Source organism: Paramacrobiotus metropolitanus, unplaced genomic scaffold (assembly GCF_019649055.1).
Source record: "Paramacrobiotus metropolitanus isolate TYO unplaced genomic scaffold, Prichtersi_v1.0 Parri_scaffold0000007, whole genome shotgun sequence".
Lineage (NCBI taxonomy): Eukaryota > Metazoa > Tardigrada > Eutardigrada > Parachela > Macrobiotidae > Paramacrobiotus > Paramacrobiotus metropolitanus.
The window spans coordinates 2047755-2063631 of record NW_026570227.1 but is presented as its reverse complement, the minus strand read 5'-3'; the positions used below and the strand labels follow the sequence as shown (position 1 = coordinate 2063631).

General features: G+C 44.7%; 2 protein-coding genes across 2 annotated transcripts; both read right to left on the bottom strand.

Moving 5' to 3' along the window:
• Positions 1-114: 114 nt before the first annotated feature.
• LOC129582246 (beta-1,4-glucuronyltransferase 1-like) lies at positions 115-3031 on the bottom strand. Its single transcript, XM_055473718.1, has 3 exons — positions 2319-3031; positions 1090-1589; positions 115-541 (listed from the first exon to the last, which is right to left on the bottom strand). The coding sequence occupies exons 1-3, from the start codon at positions 2857-2859 to the stop codon at positions 347-349; spliced, it is 1236 nt and encodes a 411-aa protein (XP_055329693.1). The 5' UTR covers positions 2860-3031; the 3' UTR covers positions 115-346.
• A 1183-nt stretch (positions 3032-4214) lies between these two features.
• Positions 4215-5761, bottom strand: LOC129582442 (BTB/POZ domain-containing protein 1-like). Its single transcript, XM_055473954.1, has 5 exons — positions 5434-5761; positions 5188-5347; positions 4928-5099; positions 4570-4705; positions 4215-4273 (listed from the first exon to the last, which is right to left on the bottom strand). The coding sequence occupies exons 1-4, from the start codon at positions 5448-5450 to the stop codon at positions 4602-4604; spliced, it is 453 nt and encodes a 150-aa protein (XP_055329929.1). The 5' UTR covers positions 5451-5761; the 3' UTR covers positions 4215-4273; positions 4570-4601.
• Positions 5762-15877: the final 10116 nt, after the last annotated feature.

Below are 15877 nucleotides of genomic sequence, written 5' to 3'. Positions count from 1 at the left end.
GTTAATCATTTCTAGTTTTTTGTTCCTAAAATTTTTAAATGATAGAAGAGATTTTTTTTATTACGCCCTAGTGCAACACCACATGCTTCATAATTCCCATCAAGTCTGGCGCTGGAATTCTATTTTATTAATTTTGGAAACTGCACAACGCTGTCGGCTGTACACAACCGACAATAACAACCGAAAATTAGAGCAGTAAAAATAAAATATTCAAAATTAAAAAAGATCTTTAATTTCTAAACATGGTTAAACACACTGTTTAATAATATCACAGTCCGCAAAAACAATAAATAAGTTAAAAAAACCAATAAAACTAATGGCCTGTCAATAAATCCACCGACACCATTCATTCACACTTCCGAGTGGAATCCGGATATTTCATCCGCAGTTCCTCTTTGAAAATAGCAAACAATCGGCGATTTTGATTGAGTTCCTCCGTTTTCGTCTGGTGGAAATTGTCGCTGGTTTTAAATCCCAAATGCATCACGAATGCCGTGTCCAATACGGAGAATTTATAGCCTGCTACGAACAGCTCGCATGCCTAAAAAATAATAACATTAAAATTGGCAGAAAACGTAGAGAAAGGGCTGCCACAAGACAGTGTATTGCATAGTCGTAATGCGGAATAACTTATTGTCAGAATAATCCAACAAGCTATCAATCAAAATTAAAAGCAACCGAAACAATGTTTTCAATCATAACTTTTTGCTGCTTTGATCTTTGTTGAACCGATTCTGCACAGAGAAAAATCGGGCCAGAATACATGAAAATGTGCTTACACGAAGATGTTAACGAAAACCAGTAAAAGTCTATAAATTACATGTTTTTCTCGGGAGAACTTGTTTATGTATACAGAAATATTTTTCAGATGATAATTTACTGGAACACTTACAAAATACAGAAGAAAAAAACTAAAATTTGATGGACTGAATAAAAATACAATTTTATTTAAATTTTAAAAAATCTAATTTAATGAAAATTTAATTTTAATTTAATTCACCTGTGAATTCAAACCGAAAATCAACCTCCTGAAAATGAATTCCTAATAAATTAATAAAATATTCAAAATTATTGTAATAAAATACGTACATGACTAATGCGATTAAATCCATACTGCTTGAACCGCTCATCAAACCACGGCGCACTACGATGCACAATCACAAACGGCTCCCAGGGATCGCGCCACTCCACGTCGTACGCCACCGCCATCTTCCCTTCCGTCGGCGCCGTCTCCCAGCGCCGGTAGTCCGTGGGCTGCTGGCATTTCCAGCACATTTCAAAGTAAAAAGGCCGCGCCTGTAACTGATGCATTTGCGTCAGCAGCTGCGGTTTGTGCGCCGGGGTGGTGTCCGGGCGGCGTAGCTCGAAGGCCGGGAGGACGAAGACCTGGTGGTCCAGCGGAGGGGTGGCCAGGGTGTAGTTAAAGGGGGATAGGAAGGCCAGGAAGTCGGTGTAGAGGTCACCGCTGGGCAGCATGTCCACGTCGATGGTCAGGTAGAACTGTGAGAGGGTGAAACGGCGGGCCACGTTGCGCAGGAGGTTGTTGGGGTAGGGATGGTCCAGGTTGTAGTTCTGGGATGCCCATTGTCCTACCAAAATTTCACAACGTTCAATTTCACATCTTTGTTGATAAATTACTGAATTATTCTGGACACTACAGTAATTTCTATAGAATTTTTACTACACACGAATATCTACGAATTGCGGCCACTATTCACTTTACCACGAGAAGAAAAAAACTAACAATCTTCAAAATAGTTCTGCCCCCAATTTTCTTCAACACTTGAAGTCTCTGAAAGTGCGGCAAAAGTGATCACATGAAAAACCCGAAAAATATGTATAACACCTTTAACTGAACAAATTAACTCATTTAAAATTTAATTATTTATTAACTTGTTATGATGTATCTCACACACGTTCGATAACCGAAATTGGCTAAAACAATTGACAAGAGCTTTGACAGCTTTGTAGTACAGATTATCGAATACATGCTCTGAAATTATAAGCGTTGTGTCACTTATGTCACAGTTTTGTGTAATAAAAATTAATGCAAAAATGAATTCGAAATAAAGCAAACAACGTTGTTCCAAATTCATTTTTTTTAAAAATTATTTAGCTATTCATCCAACTGTTTGGATGACTCACAAAATAAAATAAAACCTCCATAAAATATGTAAAAACCAAATTTCTAATAAGGAAATCAAAACTAAAAATCAGAATTCAAAATTAAAATGATGGAGAATAAACGGTTTATTCTCCTTAAATAAACGGTTTATGGTTTATCATAAACCACATACCGTACTTTGATGCCTACTCACCACTGATCACCAGCTCCCAATAACGCAGCGGGAGCGACCCATTACATCCCCGCAACTCCCCTTTCCCTCGACGCCCCAGGCCTCCTTTCTCCCCCACCCCCGGGGAGACCACATGGAACGTGACATACTCCGCAACCAAGGGATAACACCGTCGCATCCCATCCAACACCTCTCTGATCTCTCCCAACAACCCCGGCGGGACAAACACCGCCACCGCCATCCCCGCGGTCCATCGCTCCACCAGACGGGGTACATAGCGTAGATTATTCAAGGAAGTGTGCGTCAAGAGGGTGAGAACGGCGGGAGCCGGAGGAGGAGCATGCGCGGAGAAGACATCGGGGAAGATTCGGTAGGTCCCCGATGTATCCAACACGAAGGAGGACTGCTCCGCTGCGGGAGGATCTGGATCCACGGCATCATTGCAGAAAATATTCCGCAGTTTTTCGTTGGTAGGGGTATGGAGGGAGAATGCGAAGAGGATGAGGATAAGGAGAACAGCACAGAAAGTCCAGTATCTCCGTCGACGAGCGCGACAGATCATCGTCAGTCGCACTCATAATTTTCGGTATTAAAAATTAAAACTTAAAAATTTCAGTAAAATACAAACACTGAAGGAGCATTAACATGAATTTCCGCATAACTTCGGTAATTAATAAAAATAAAGAAAAACTGCAAAAATTTGCTTCGATTTCCAGTGACAAATCACAATCGCCAATACCTATATAATAATTAACAAGGATTAATGAAGAAATATAGAAAAAAATTTTAAGTACTGTACGTAATAATTTCGTGTAAATACCTCTTACAGCAGCACGTGGTGCGGTCGCACTGTCGGCACCCTGACCCTGGGCAAACGCCAAGACTCAAAATTTAAAAACGCTTGCGATTCTTTTGAGAATTTCTGTTGCAAAACGATTCTGAACCAAACCTGAATTTTTTCTGGTTTTATGACAACATGAACATGATATGAAAATTTAGAAACATGCCATGCTTCCGTTTCGGTTCGGATTCAGAGTATCGCCTACCGGATCGCGTAAGCATGTGTGGAGACGAATTTTGATGCACCAAACCGCATTCCCATTCCCACGCCTTGTCCAATCAAAAAAAAAAAACCGGTCGCAATCTTTTTGTGGGAAAATTGCCAATATTAACTACTGAAGCATACGGCATGTGCTGTACTTCTACCGCACTGACACTCAAACAGGGGTTTATTAAAATCGCGAAATCTATGCGGCCTGCCGCCTGCGTAATCAACTGATACTCGTAGAAACGTCTACCCGACAGAACGACATAAAGAATTTCAATTCAAAATAAGCTAAAGAATAAAAGAGGTTACCATAGGAGATGCTTGCAGTACAGATTCATAAAAATGAATATAACGTCTGTTTTACCAAACGACACCATCTAACCTATCCTCCACAGCAAAGAATAACTTGGCCAGCGGACTCATTCATTTTCCTTGCTGCATCTTCCAGGCATCAACATCCCCCGGGTCCAAGGACAACTCCGCGAATCCTACAGTACGACACTTCCCTCCCAGGCGAACCCAATGCAGCCCGTCCCTCACGACGCCCATGTACTCTCCATAATCACTCAATGAGTGAACACAGACGTCCAGCCCCTTTTCCAGGATGACCTGAGCACGAAGCACCTTGTCGATGGGTGCAGTGCCTTCATTACCGTTATCGCACCAGGTGAACACCACAAGCTCCTGATGGACGTTGGATACTCGGGCTGAGTGCCACAACCATAAATCAGCCTTGAACACAAACACTTCCGCTCCCGTACTCAACACCCTGCCCTGCCCGCTGCGAGGCTCCGTGGGAAATGGAACATCCGGCTTGGCTGCGGCATTCTGGTACATGGACAATCGGAACAACTCCGATTCCGTTAGCAGGCCGCTCTGCCGTAGAGGCAACAGTAGAAAGGTTAGCAAATTGATTATGGCTGATTGTCTACAAAGTTAAAAAGTTCACAAAGTTTACAAAGCAGTCCGAGTCCGTAAACGGGCACCCACACAAATCCTAATGACCTTGTTCATTGAAGAACGTCAAATAGGGAAGGCATACTTCTATACATATTATAAGCTCACACACCTCACACAACTCGTTAAACCGCAGTAATAACTAAATACAGTAAAATACGTGCTACAGAGAAGCAACACGTCACATTGCTGCTGGCTAATCCGGGCATAAAGCTACGTCATGCACATGGCCAGCACGACTGACAGATTACAACTGTACTGGCTCACCTTGAGAGGACCGTCAGCCAATGCCGCATTGGTCAGAAGCGGGAAACGTACACGAAATAACGCGTCTCCCAGTACCTGACGCCGATTAGCGGCGGAAGCATCCACGGCGCTGCGACCACAGGCCGCCGTTGTCCACCTAAATCAACATCTTTCACGAATCACCAACATCCGTAATAGCAGAAATTCCACAGCTCCCGAATTCCGATTCTTATTATTTTTATTTTCATGTAACGGCTCATTCACTGGCTTTTCGTAGAACAATAACGATACTCAGCAGGATACAGAACGTATCTATAATGGCATACAGGTACGGTGGTACCAATTGCCAGGTTTAACATTTTATATACGCCTTACGCACCGTTCGACAGCCTCGTAAATCGTATGTTCTTCCGCAGACAGCGTGTCAGGATGGCTTGCAGCGTTTCCCGAGAAATGTCCGTGAATCCATCCGACTGCAGAACTGCAGCAGTGTGCGCATCCATCAACGTCACACACAACTCCATGATGATGTCAACATGCCAATCCACAGCCTGCGGACAAAGAAACCGATCTTTCCTACTCGCAAGAGTTACAACTGATGCCGTACACAGTCACTCTAATAAGAGGAAGCAACCGTGCCTGTTTCCAAATGGATAGACAATTCTCAACTTTCAAATGGCTCTCGATGAAGTCCGAGCAAATCTGCGTCAGCTGCGGCAAATCGTATTTATCGGCGCAGCTCATGGTGGCGACAACGTTATCAAGATGGATATGATCAACCGTGTCCGTGTACATGAAACTACAAGACGGCGAAAATGATTAACAGCACAAATGCAGCTTGAATAAAAATAATTTCCGATCACCAATGGTACAGACGACAGAGACCTACAACAACTTATCATGGAATGTACGGCGGTTTCATCACGTCAGCTAGTCCACCACTGCCCAACTTCTGCCTTTTTGCGCCCTTCGAAGAAGTTGCCATCGTTCGCTATTCGATCGGTAGCTTCTCACTGATTATGACAGGAAAGTCTCGAGGACACAAAATTTGTAGTTAAAATCAAAAGTCGGGCAAACAATTGTAAATAGAACTAAAAGAATGCGAGTATCGACATCGGACAAAGTAAACTCTCAAAAACTACGTACTCGTAAGCATTTCACTATTACACTGTAACGTATTTCAGAAAGCTCGGCCGTATTTCAGAAGCGCAGCGCCGTGCCACGGTATCAGTCAAATCAGCTCACTGGTCAAAAAGCGTAACAGCCACTCACATGACTCAGAGAGGGCACCGCAACATTTCGCCGCGGACAACTGGTCGCAGGACATTTAGCCGCAGACATTTCGCCGTAAGGATATTTCGCTTCGCGACGTTTCGTCGCGGGACATTTGGTCGGGTGGACATCACGCCGCAAGACATTTCGCCGCGGGGCCATTTCGACGCCGAGACAATTCGCCTCAAGAATGTTTCGGCAGCGCCAACTTGCATCCGTCAGAGAACAAGAATTACTATAACAGTCGAGAAAACTAAAGAATATAAGAAGAACGAAAAGTAAAAAACCTAAGAAATCTAAAAAACGTAAGAATCGTAAGAAACCTAAAAAACGTAAGAAACCTAAAAAATCGCGCAAACATGTTAAAACACAGCGTTTCGATTCGTTCTGACGGCAAACCGTCCGCGGCCAGATGTCTTGCGTCGAAATGTCGCAAAGGTTAAATGTCTCAAAGCAGTATGTCCCAAAACGAAATGTCCCAGCGACTAGATGTCCCGCGGCGCAATGTCTTTGCGGCAAAAAGTCGCGCGTCGAATTTAGGTGCGGCGGAATGTCCCACTCCCAAATGTCCGGGTGCGCTCAGGGCACGTGCTATTCAGTGGAGTTGTGACAGCAGCGCCTGGGACAGCAGCGCCTGGACTTGTTGTACGAATTATCTGTACAGTCTGCAGTGTTTTGTAAACTGCAGTGTTTTGTAAACTTTCCAGATTTTACACGTACAGTATTATCCGTATCGTCACATCTTTTATCAGCAGATGCTACGGTTGGGTTTTATCGTACGGACAAACAAGCGGTGCTTTGCAGTTTGCAGTGGCTTACAATCGAATTATGTACAGAGTAGAGCAGTGTACAGTAATCAATTCTGCGAGCCGCATCAATGTGCAGAGTTTTTTTTAATTTTAAATTCGAACAAGTTTTTTAGTGTGAATCAGCGCAGGCATCTTGTTATGTATACTGGCTGTTGTCGAAATAAATATCATGTGCAGAGTGCCATAAAAAAGGTGTGCAGTTTTGTCTAATAAATTGAAGGAGATCGGTCCATAATGCGACTTCGGGTACAGACACCTGACAGCTTTTAAAGTTTTAGTGATTTTCTTACAGCCATAACTGTTACCGGATGTTGCACGCAGAACGTCAATGACGTCAATGTATGTAAATCATTTCGGTACACAATGGCATAAGACGCTGCAAAGTGTTTGGGAGTGCGCGAAAGTAAAAGCATGACGAACATGCATGCATGAACCCGAATTTGGTACCCGTAAGTGCAAGTACCCAAATTTGGTACTATGATGGTGGATCTAGGAAGAATCCACGGACAGAGACAGAAACGGAATCTATCCTGCAGAGTGAGCAGTGTTGTATACTACGAGTTATGCGGAAACGCAAGACACCCGACAATCAACTGCACACTTTATCCCATTCACATGACACTACAGAAGCTCCCGCAGCATTCAGAATGCTGCGGGGCCAAAAGAGCAGCAAGTTACTCAGACGACGATGGCTAGCAACTGAAGAATCTACCAGATTGAAGATCTGGTAGATGAAGAAATTCAACATCAGAATACAGCAAAACAACTTAGCACCCGCACCAGTGCGGGCGTACGGGGAGGCCACTCCTCCTCACATGCCTGCGGGTGGAACCCGTGAGGTCCTCCGAGCGTATCGCGCGGCGTCGCGAACTCCCCTCCACGTCTTCTTCGGTTGAAGTCGACACGACCGATGCGCATCCTTCACATTGCAGCCACGGCTCCGTGCCTTCGGTACTGGAAAAGCTATCACATACACTTTCGTTTCACTTTTCTCGCACCTTCGCTTCGGATTCGTTTCGTTACTGTATCCGCTGACGTCACCGGTGCCTGCGGTACTGGAAAGACGTCACATACGGCTTGCTTCACATCGGTTCACGGTACACTTCGGTTCGGCTCGGTTCACGGTTCGCTTCACTTCGGCTCGGTTTTGGATCCAGTCCGCTCTGACCTCTTTAACCTTGTCTGGGTCAACGCACTGACTGCGACGAATTCTGCTGTCCAACCCGGAACTCGGTAAATTTCGGATTTTTTCCGTCAGGAAAGGTCACGTTCTGAAGAAAATCGGGCAGGGGTTTGGGACACTGGTACACTGGTGACCCTGCAAACACCAAAATACGCTTTTTCGGTGGGGAAATTCCGCTGCATCCGTCCAGGAAAGGTCGTCATCCCAGGAAAATCGGGCAGGGGTTTGGGGCAAATGATACTGGTGACCCTGCGGAGCAGCTCACTGCATCGTCTGTGGTGGCAGGGTACACGTGGGCTTCGGTGGCTGGCAGTCCTTTAGCTGCTGTGGACTGGAGTTGGCGTAGTCGTCGCTGGCTGGCTGCTGACGTTCTTGTTCCATCTTCTTTTCGCGATCCATCTTCTTTTCGCGATGACGGCATCCGTATAGCCGTTCTTCTTGTTCCATCTTCTTTTCGCGATCCATCTTCTTTTCGCGATGACGGCATCCGTATAGCCGTTCCCTTTTGCTGCTGCTGCTGCGGTATCCTTATAACCGCTTAAACGATTAAAAATTGTCCCAATGGATAAACGACACGCTCTGCTACCATATGATGGTGGATCTAGGAAGAATCCACGGACAGAGACAGAAACGGAATCTATCTTGCAGAGTGAGCAGTGTTGTATACTACAAGTTATGCGGAAACGCAAGACACCCGACAATCAACTGCACACTTTATCCCATTCACATGACACTACAGAAGCTCCCGCAGCATTCAGAATGCTGCGGGGCCAAAAGAGCAGCAAGTTACTCAGACGACGATGGCTAGCAACTGAAGAATCTACCAGATTGAAGATCTGGTAGATGAAGAAATTCAACATCAGAATACAGCAAAACAACTTAGCACCCGCACCAGTGCGGGCGTACGGGGAGGCCACTCCTCCTCACAGTACCATGGGCATGTATCAGGTCACTGCAGCCAAGCTCAAAAACTGCTTTAAAAATTTTTGAATATGGAGATAGCATAGTGCATACCTCGTTATTGCTAGCCGAAAGGGTGATGCGTCTGAATGCGCACAACAGCATCTTTTTAACACACCTGTGGCACGTTTCGTACCAAAGAAAAAAACTGGGTCGTTTTTTTCCTTCCGGTAGTCACGGTAGACATCTGTATACAGGCTGTAGACACCATGTAGTCCACCGGTAGTCACATGGCTTCTTAGGTTTTCTTAGGATGTATACAGGGTGTCTACAATGGTGTCTACAGGTTGACTACGGTGTCTACCGCTGTATACAGACAGCCTCCCTGGATCCAGCTGGATGCTCTGCTTGTATTACAGTTGTATACGCCGGTAGTCATCTGTAGCCCGTAGACACCACTGTAGACATATTGTAGTCACCTGGTTTTTTGGGGTTTCTTAGGATGTATACGGGGTGTCTACAATGATGTCTACAGGTTGTCTACGGATGTCTACCCAACTGAATTCGGAACTAATAAACACTTATGTAAAATCTACGGCCTACCAAGTACAGTACCAAGTTACCAAACGCCTGCTCGTAAGCGTTCGCGAAGATTGCTTCTCGAAACCTGTGCAGTGACAGTCCGAGTCGAAGTTTGGATCATAGTTGTTATCGACGCGTGTAGACGGCAGATATATCAATCTGTTGATTGTAGATAATCTATATATTAGCCCGTCAGGAAAGTAGATTTTCATCGATAGATCTGACGAACTGCATCAATAGACCTGCCGACCCGAACTTATGCTTTGTCTATGGGGCCTTCAATAGTTCTGCCGAACCGGCACAACAGTGAAATCTGATACCCTTGTTGACCGCATGAACAGTCCGGGAGTGCTGCCACTTGATAAAGTTCACATACAGCCGCATTAGGAAACTGTACCAGCGCTACGGAGGCAGAGGCGTGTGATATTATCGTGTTTTTGTGCGTACGTTTTTTTTGTTAAATACGGTAACACTGGTGGATGCAAGCACATATATTGCAGTAGCCACCATAGCAAATTTTTTTTATTTGTAAATTAACGTTTTTTTAAAATTTTTGAATTTCCCCATAATTCAAGATTATTTGTCTAATTCGTTATACATATAGCACTCATTAAATATGACCTTAGTCAACTGTTATAAAATTAATTGTGCCTAAAAAATGATGACACGTGCAGTCCGCAAACTGCGCAAGTACTTATCAATTCTGTTGAGCAAAGACAGCAACGACAGCACGGAAGGCGGAGTGCTATGTTTTTTTTTCCTCATTCTTATGTTGCGCAAGCACATGTAAATTACTTGCCACTTTCGTATCGCAACAGTAAATACATTTTCTTCTTAAAATTAATTAGGTTTAAGAATTAACGTCTCTTTATATTTTAAACATTTAGTTCAAAAACGAACGCATTGTAATTGTGTACACATTACTCATTCTGGTTGTAAAGCGAAGTGCAACTGGATTTTGATAAGAATTAAAGTATACCTTTCTTGATCTAGCGAACTTGTTAAACCAGTGCAATTTCTTTTACTTCAAATTTGTTTTAATAATTTTATCAATAGATCTGATGAAATGCATCAATAGACCTGTCGACCGATCCCATGCTTTGCTATGGGTTCATCAACAGTTCTACCGAACCCGCACAGCAGTGAAACCTGATATTCCTGTTGACCGCATGCCGGCTTCTGCCGCTCGGGCCGAGCTGCAGCCTGAATACACCCGCTTAGGCAAATCATATCAGCACTAGCCACTAGGTAAGCAAATTTGACGTCACCTTAATGCAAAGTATACGTAGTTGAATAAAATGAGTATACATTTATCTCGTAATTAAAATTAAGTAATGCAAACAATTCTCTTAGGTGGTTAACGTTTAATCGTGCAGTTAACGTACTCGTATGTACATATCATGCCTGCGGCACAATTTATGTAAGTACTCTAACTGGTATCAGTATGAATCATTTTGTTGATTAACGGCACCTGCGGAGGCAGCGGAGTGCTAGAATTGCAGAACCACTAATTCTAAAGTTTTATATCATAATAGATCCAAATTTATTTTTGGCTATGCCCACTGGGCCATTTCCAGTGAAACTATTTTTTAGTCTTACTCACTCACTGTGTCTTCAGACAAAAAGTAAATTTCTTCTGGAGACCCTGACCGACCCCAAGTTAGCTACAATTCTACAACCCGCCTTGGCTATATAATTGTGCGTTACGGCAAAGGTGAGATCACGTGAATTTGTGAAAAATGATTAGGCGAAGTAATCTACGTGTAACAAACCTTGTTACGTTAGACCCTAGGGTATCCATCTGTCTGTCTCTGTTAAATGATATTCAATTTGGTATTTGGTACATTAAAATTTGGTATTTTCGGTTAACTCATTTTCGTCAATAGATCTGACGAACTGCATCAATAGGCCTGCCGACCCGAGCCTATGCTTTGTCTATGGAAACGTCAATAGATCTGCCGAACCGGCACCACAATGAAACCTGATACCTTTGCAAAGCGCAAGCCGGTATCAGCAGTTGGGCCGCTACTCGATTGTGAGACCAAATTCCCAGTTTGCAGTTTGGTTAGTAAGGACTAAACATAGAATGTCCAAGTTAGGACATTAGCGGTTCCATAGGAATGAACCCATAGACCAGGACACGAGTGGTTCAATTGGTTCTGAACCCATGGAACCAAGCAAAGAGAACGCTAACGTTAAATAGATTCACGGTCAACCAATGGAACCACAAGTGAACCAAGTGCGCTCTGACATGCCGACACGCTGTCGCACTACCTCTGTACCCCGTGAACCAATGGAACCAATGGAACCACATGGAACCACAATGGAACCAGAAGTGAACCAAGCGCGCTCCCACATGCCGACACGCTGGCACACTACCTCTGTACCCCGTGAACCAATGGAACCAATGGAACCACATGGAACCACAATGGAACCAGAAGTGAACCAAGCGCGATCCCACATGCCGACACGCTGGCACACTACCTCTGTACCCCGTGAACCAGTGGAACCAATGGAACCACAAGTGAACCAAGTGCGCTCTCGAATGTCAACAAGTTATCACACTACCTCTGTACCCCGTGAACCAATGGAACCACATGGAACCACAATGGAACCAGAAGTGAACCAAGCGCGCTACCATATGCCGACACGCTGGCACACTACCTCTGTACCCCGTGAACCAATAGAACAAATGGAACCACATGGAACCACAATGGAACCAGAAGTGAACCAAGCGCGCTCCCACATGCCGACACGCTGACATACTCTGTATCCTGTGAACCAGTGGAACCAATGGAACCACAAGTGAACCAAGTGCGCTCTCAAATGCCAACAAGTTGTCACACTACCTCTGTACCCCGTGAACCAATGGAACCACATGGAACCACAATGGAACCAGAAGTGAACCAAGCGCGCTCTCACATGCCGACACGCTGTCACACTACCTCTGTACCCCGTGAACCAATAGAACAAATGGAACCACATGGAACCACAATGGAACCAGAAGTGAACCAAGCGCGCTCCCACATGCCGACACGCTGGCACACTACCTCTGTACCCCGTGAACCAATGGAACCAATGGAACCACATGGAACCACAATGGAACCAGAAGTGAACCAAGCGCGCTACCATATGCCGACACGCTGGCACACTACCTCTGTACCCCGTGAACCAATAGAACAAATGGAACCACATGGAACCACAATGGAACCAGAAGTGAACCAAGCGCGCTCCCACATGCCGACACGCTGGCACACTACCTCTGTACCCCGTGAACCAATGGAACCAATGGAACCACATGGAACCACAATGGAACCAGAAGTGAACCAAGCGCGCTCCCACATGCCGACACGCTGGCACACTACCTCTGTACCCCGTGAACCAGTGGAACCAATGGAACCACAAGTGAACCAAGTGCGCTCTCGAATGTCAACAAGTTGTCACACTACCTCTGTACCCCGTGAACCAATGGAACCACATGGAACCACAATGGAACCAGAAGTGAACCAAGCGCGCTACCATATGCCGACACGCTGGCACACTACCTCTGTACCCCGTGAACCAATAGAACAAATGGAACCACATGGAACCACAATGGAACCAGAAGTGAACCAAGCGCGCTCCCACATGCCGACACGCTGACACACTACCTCTGTATCCTGTGAACCAGTGGAACCAATGGAACCACAAGTGAACCAAGTGCGCTCTCAAATGCCAACAAGTTGTCACACTACCTCTGTACCCCGTGAACCAATGGAACCACATGGAACCACAATGGAACCAGAAGTGAACCAAGCGCGCTCTCACATGCCGACACGCTGTCACACTACCTCTGTGCCCCGTGAACCAATGGAACCACCAGGGAACCAAGTATACTCTTACATGCTGACAAGCTGCCGTAATTCTGTGCAGGCGCGTCCGATCACTTAGGCCGCGTTGCACTTCGGCCGCACAGATTCACTTCGGCCAACTTTTTGTGAGGAGAAAAGCGGCTCACGTGAAGCGATAAAATTTTTCAAATGATTTCAACGTATTGCATCGTGGGTTAGTGGTACTGTCTACGCGGATCGAACGACGTCGCCGGGGTTCGATTCCGTCATCGGTGCATTTTTCAGCCGTTTCTCGGTTTCCCTCGGATTGCCCTGCTGATAGTTCATTTCCGGCCCATTTCGGCCGTTCCTCATTTCGGCCAGCACTTTATTCGGCCAACGCTTAGTTCGGCAACTGCTCATTTTGTCTGTCTTTGGTTGTCTCAGCTTTTTTAGGTTTTATTAGATTTCTTAAGTTTTCTTTTTGTTTCGTATTTTTTCATAGGATTTCTTAAGTTTTTTAGTTTCGTTTTTATTGTTTTTCCTTGGGTTTCTAGCTTTCTTCTGCTGAGGCTCTCTCAGGTGTGGCCACTTGTCCTGAACTTCGTGGGATCGACCTTGTGGCGGTCGACGAGGTTTTCGTCAGACCAAAATGCGTATAGGAAACATGATGTCGATGGTTAGAGGAACTCGTTGAAAATGAGTGCAAAAAAGTGTATGCAAAAGTGATAGGAACAAAGAACAAAAAGCAGAAACAAGAGAAGTGGCACACTGCAGAGTAAAGGTTTTAGGCTAGCCAAAAATGAATGGCAGCCGAAGTGAACGGTAGCCATTCACCATCCGGCGGCGGCGGCGTTTATGGATTTATCCACAATAAACTACTTATGTATATTTATGCACCCGTTTATGCAGTTATGCAAAATGAACTTTTCATGTCTATTTATGCACGAGTTTTTGCAAAATAAACTATTCGTTTTATTTATGCACGGGTGCAGTTCGTACCTGGCAACTTAAAACAGCATAAAAAGGTATACGAAATGTCAGAAAACATATTATGTAATTATTAAAACCTAAGAACATAGAGCATAACAGGACATCAATGAGTATAACACATCATAAAATAACAAAAAAAAACACAGAAAAGCTTTTGAAAGCCGAAGTAAACGTAAAAAAGTATTAGTCAACCTAAGAAAACCAGGAAATCGAGGAAACTCTAAAAAACCAAGAGGGCGTCCGGTTGCCGAAATAAGCGTTGGTAGATTTTAATCTGACGAAAGTAAGCCTCGGCCGAAATGTAACGCGGCTAAAGTGCTAGGATGCGGTACGGTTTACATTTACATCGATTCCGTTTTCAGTAAGTTAATAGAAAAATCGCAATAATTCGGGAACTGCTGCGGAGTGGCAACCGCCACAGACCAACATTCGCACGTCACTAACTCCGGAATTTCGGAGTGCGCCCAATTGCGCATACGCTACGTAGCGCTCGCGAAGATAGGTGCACGTCAGGCATTTGGCATTACCGTGTCCCCGTCAGTCGCCGCACAATTTGCCGAACCCTTATCATCTTCTCTATCGGACATGCGTTCCCAGTTTATAGATCTTAGTCTTCTGTTACATTTAATATTTTTGTTGCAGCAACAAACATTACATATTTTGATAACGCGCGCTTTTTTAAAAGTGACCGGAAAAAGCCGTTCGGTACGTCTCGTCACCTCCTAGGCATCTGAAATTCAAACCACTCTGAGGCGGCGTGTGGACGCAAATCACGAATTCTTATTATATGTAATAATCATATAAACAGTACACCACGTAATGAAATCTGTAACTCAATAGAATCTCCAATTAGCGTATCTGAAACGTTCCTCTTAAACGTTATACCTAGCCGGCAGATCGCACTTTCTTTGAGCAATCAAAAGGGGTCTCATAAATGACGACTGCTGAGCGATGTAATAATTTACGAAACGTATCTTGCCCACAACCGAAGATGAGAAAAACAATTCAAAGTTTCTTATTTATCAGTTATCACATATTAAATAAAAAAAATTATAAATTACGAGTCGGCAAGTGAAAAAGCACTTGGTTCACTTGTGGTTCCATTGTGGTTCCATGTGATTCCATTGGTTCCATTGGTTCACGGGGTACAGAGGTAGTGTGCCAGCGTGTCGGCATGTGGGAGCGCGCTTGGTTCACTTGTGGTTCCATTGTGGTTCCATGTGGTTCCATTGGTTCCATTGGTTCACGGGGTACAGAGGTAGTGTGCCAGCGTGTCGGCATGTGGGAGCGCGCTTGGTTCACTTCTGGTTCCATTGTGGTTCCATGTGGTTCCATTGGTTCCATTTGTTCACGGGGTACAGAGGTAGTGTGCCTGCGTGTCGGCATGTGAGAGCGCACTTGGTTCACTTGTGGTTCCATGGTGGTTCCATGAGGTTCAGAACCAATTCACTAATGTCCTAACTTGGACATTCTCTCGGACTAAAAGTTACATTGCTATTGCCCCAGAGAGAAATATTAGTTGGTTTTCCGCTGATTGATGCACTCTATCCACTGCCCACAGGTATGCTGCCAGATTTCCGCACTCTGATTTGAAAGATATATGCTGATTTGAAAGAGAAAAACGATATGCTGTTCTAAAAGAGAAAGGCGCAAAAGAAATAGCGAAAGATGTTGTACAAAGCAGTTGTACAAAGCTCGGCCGGACTGTTCATGCCGGCATGCGGCCAACAAGGGTATCAGATTTCACTGTTGTGCCGGTTCGGCAGAACTATTGAAGGCCC

Coding starts and splice junctions, on each gene's coding strand:
- LOC129582246 (XM_055473718.1), bottom strand. CDS start 2,859: ATGATCTGTCGCGCTCGTCGACGGAGATACTGGACTTTCTGTGCTGTT. Junction 1,590..2,318: donor TTGGGAGCTGGTGATCAGTG/GTGAGTAGGCAT, acceptor AAATTTTGGTAG/GACAATGGGCATCCCAGAAC. Junction 542..1,089: donor GATTTAATCGCATTAGTCAT/GTACGTATTTTA, acceptor ATTATTTTTTAG/GCATGCGAGCTGTTCGTAGC.
- LOC129582442 (XM_055473954.1), bottom strand. Junction 5,100..5,187: donor GTCTATCCATTTGGAAACAG/GCACGGTTGCTT, acceptor CTTTGTCCGCAG/GCTGTGGATTGGCATGTTGA. Junction 4,706..4,927: donor ATTTACGAGGCTGTCGAACG/GTGCGTAAGGCG, acceptor ATGTTGATTTAG/GTGGACAACGGCGGCCTGTG.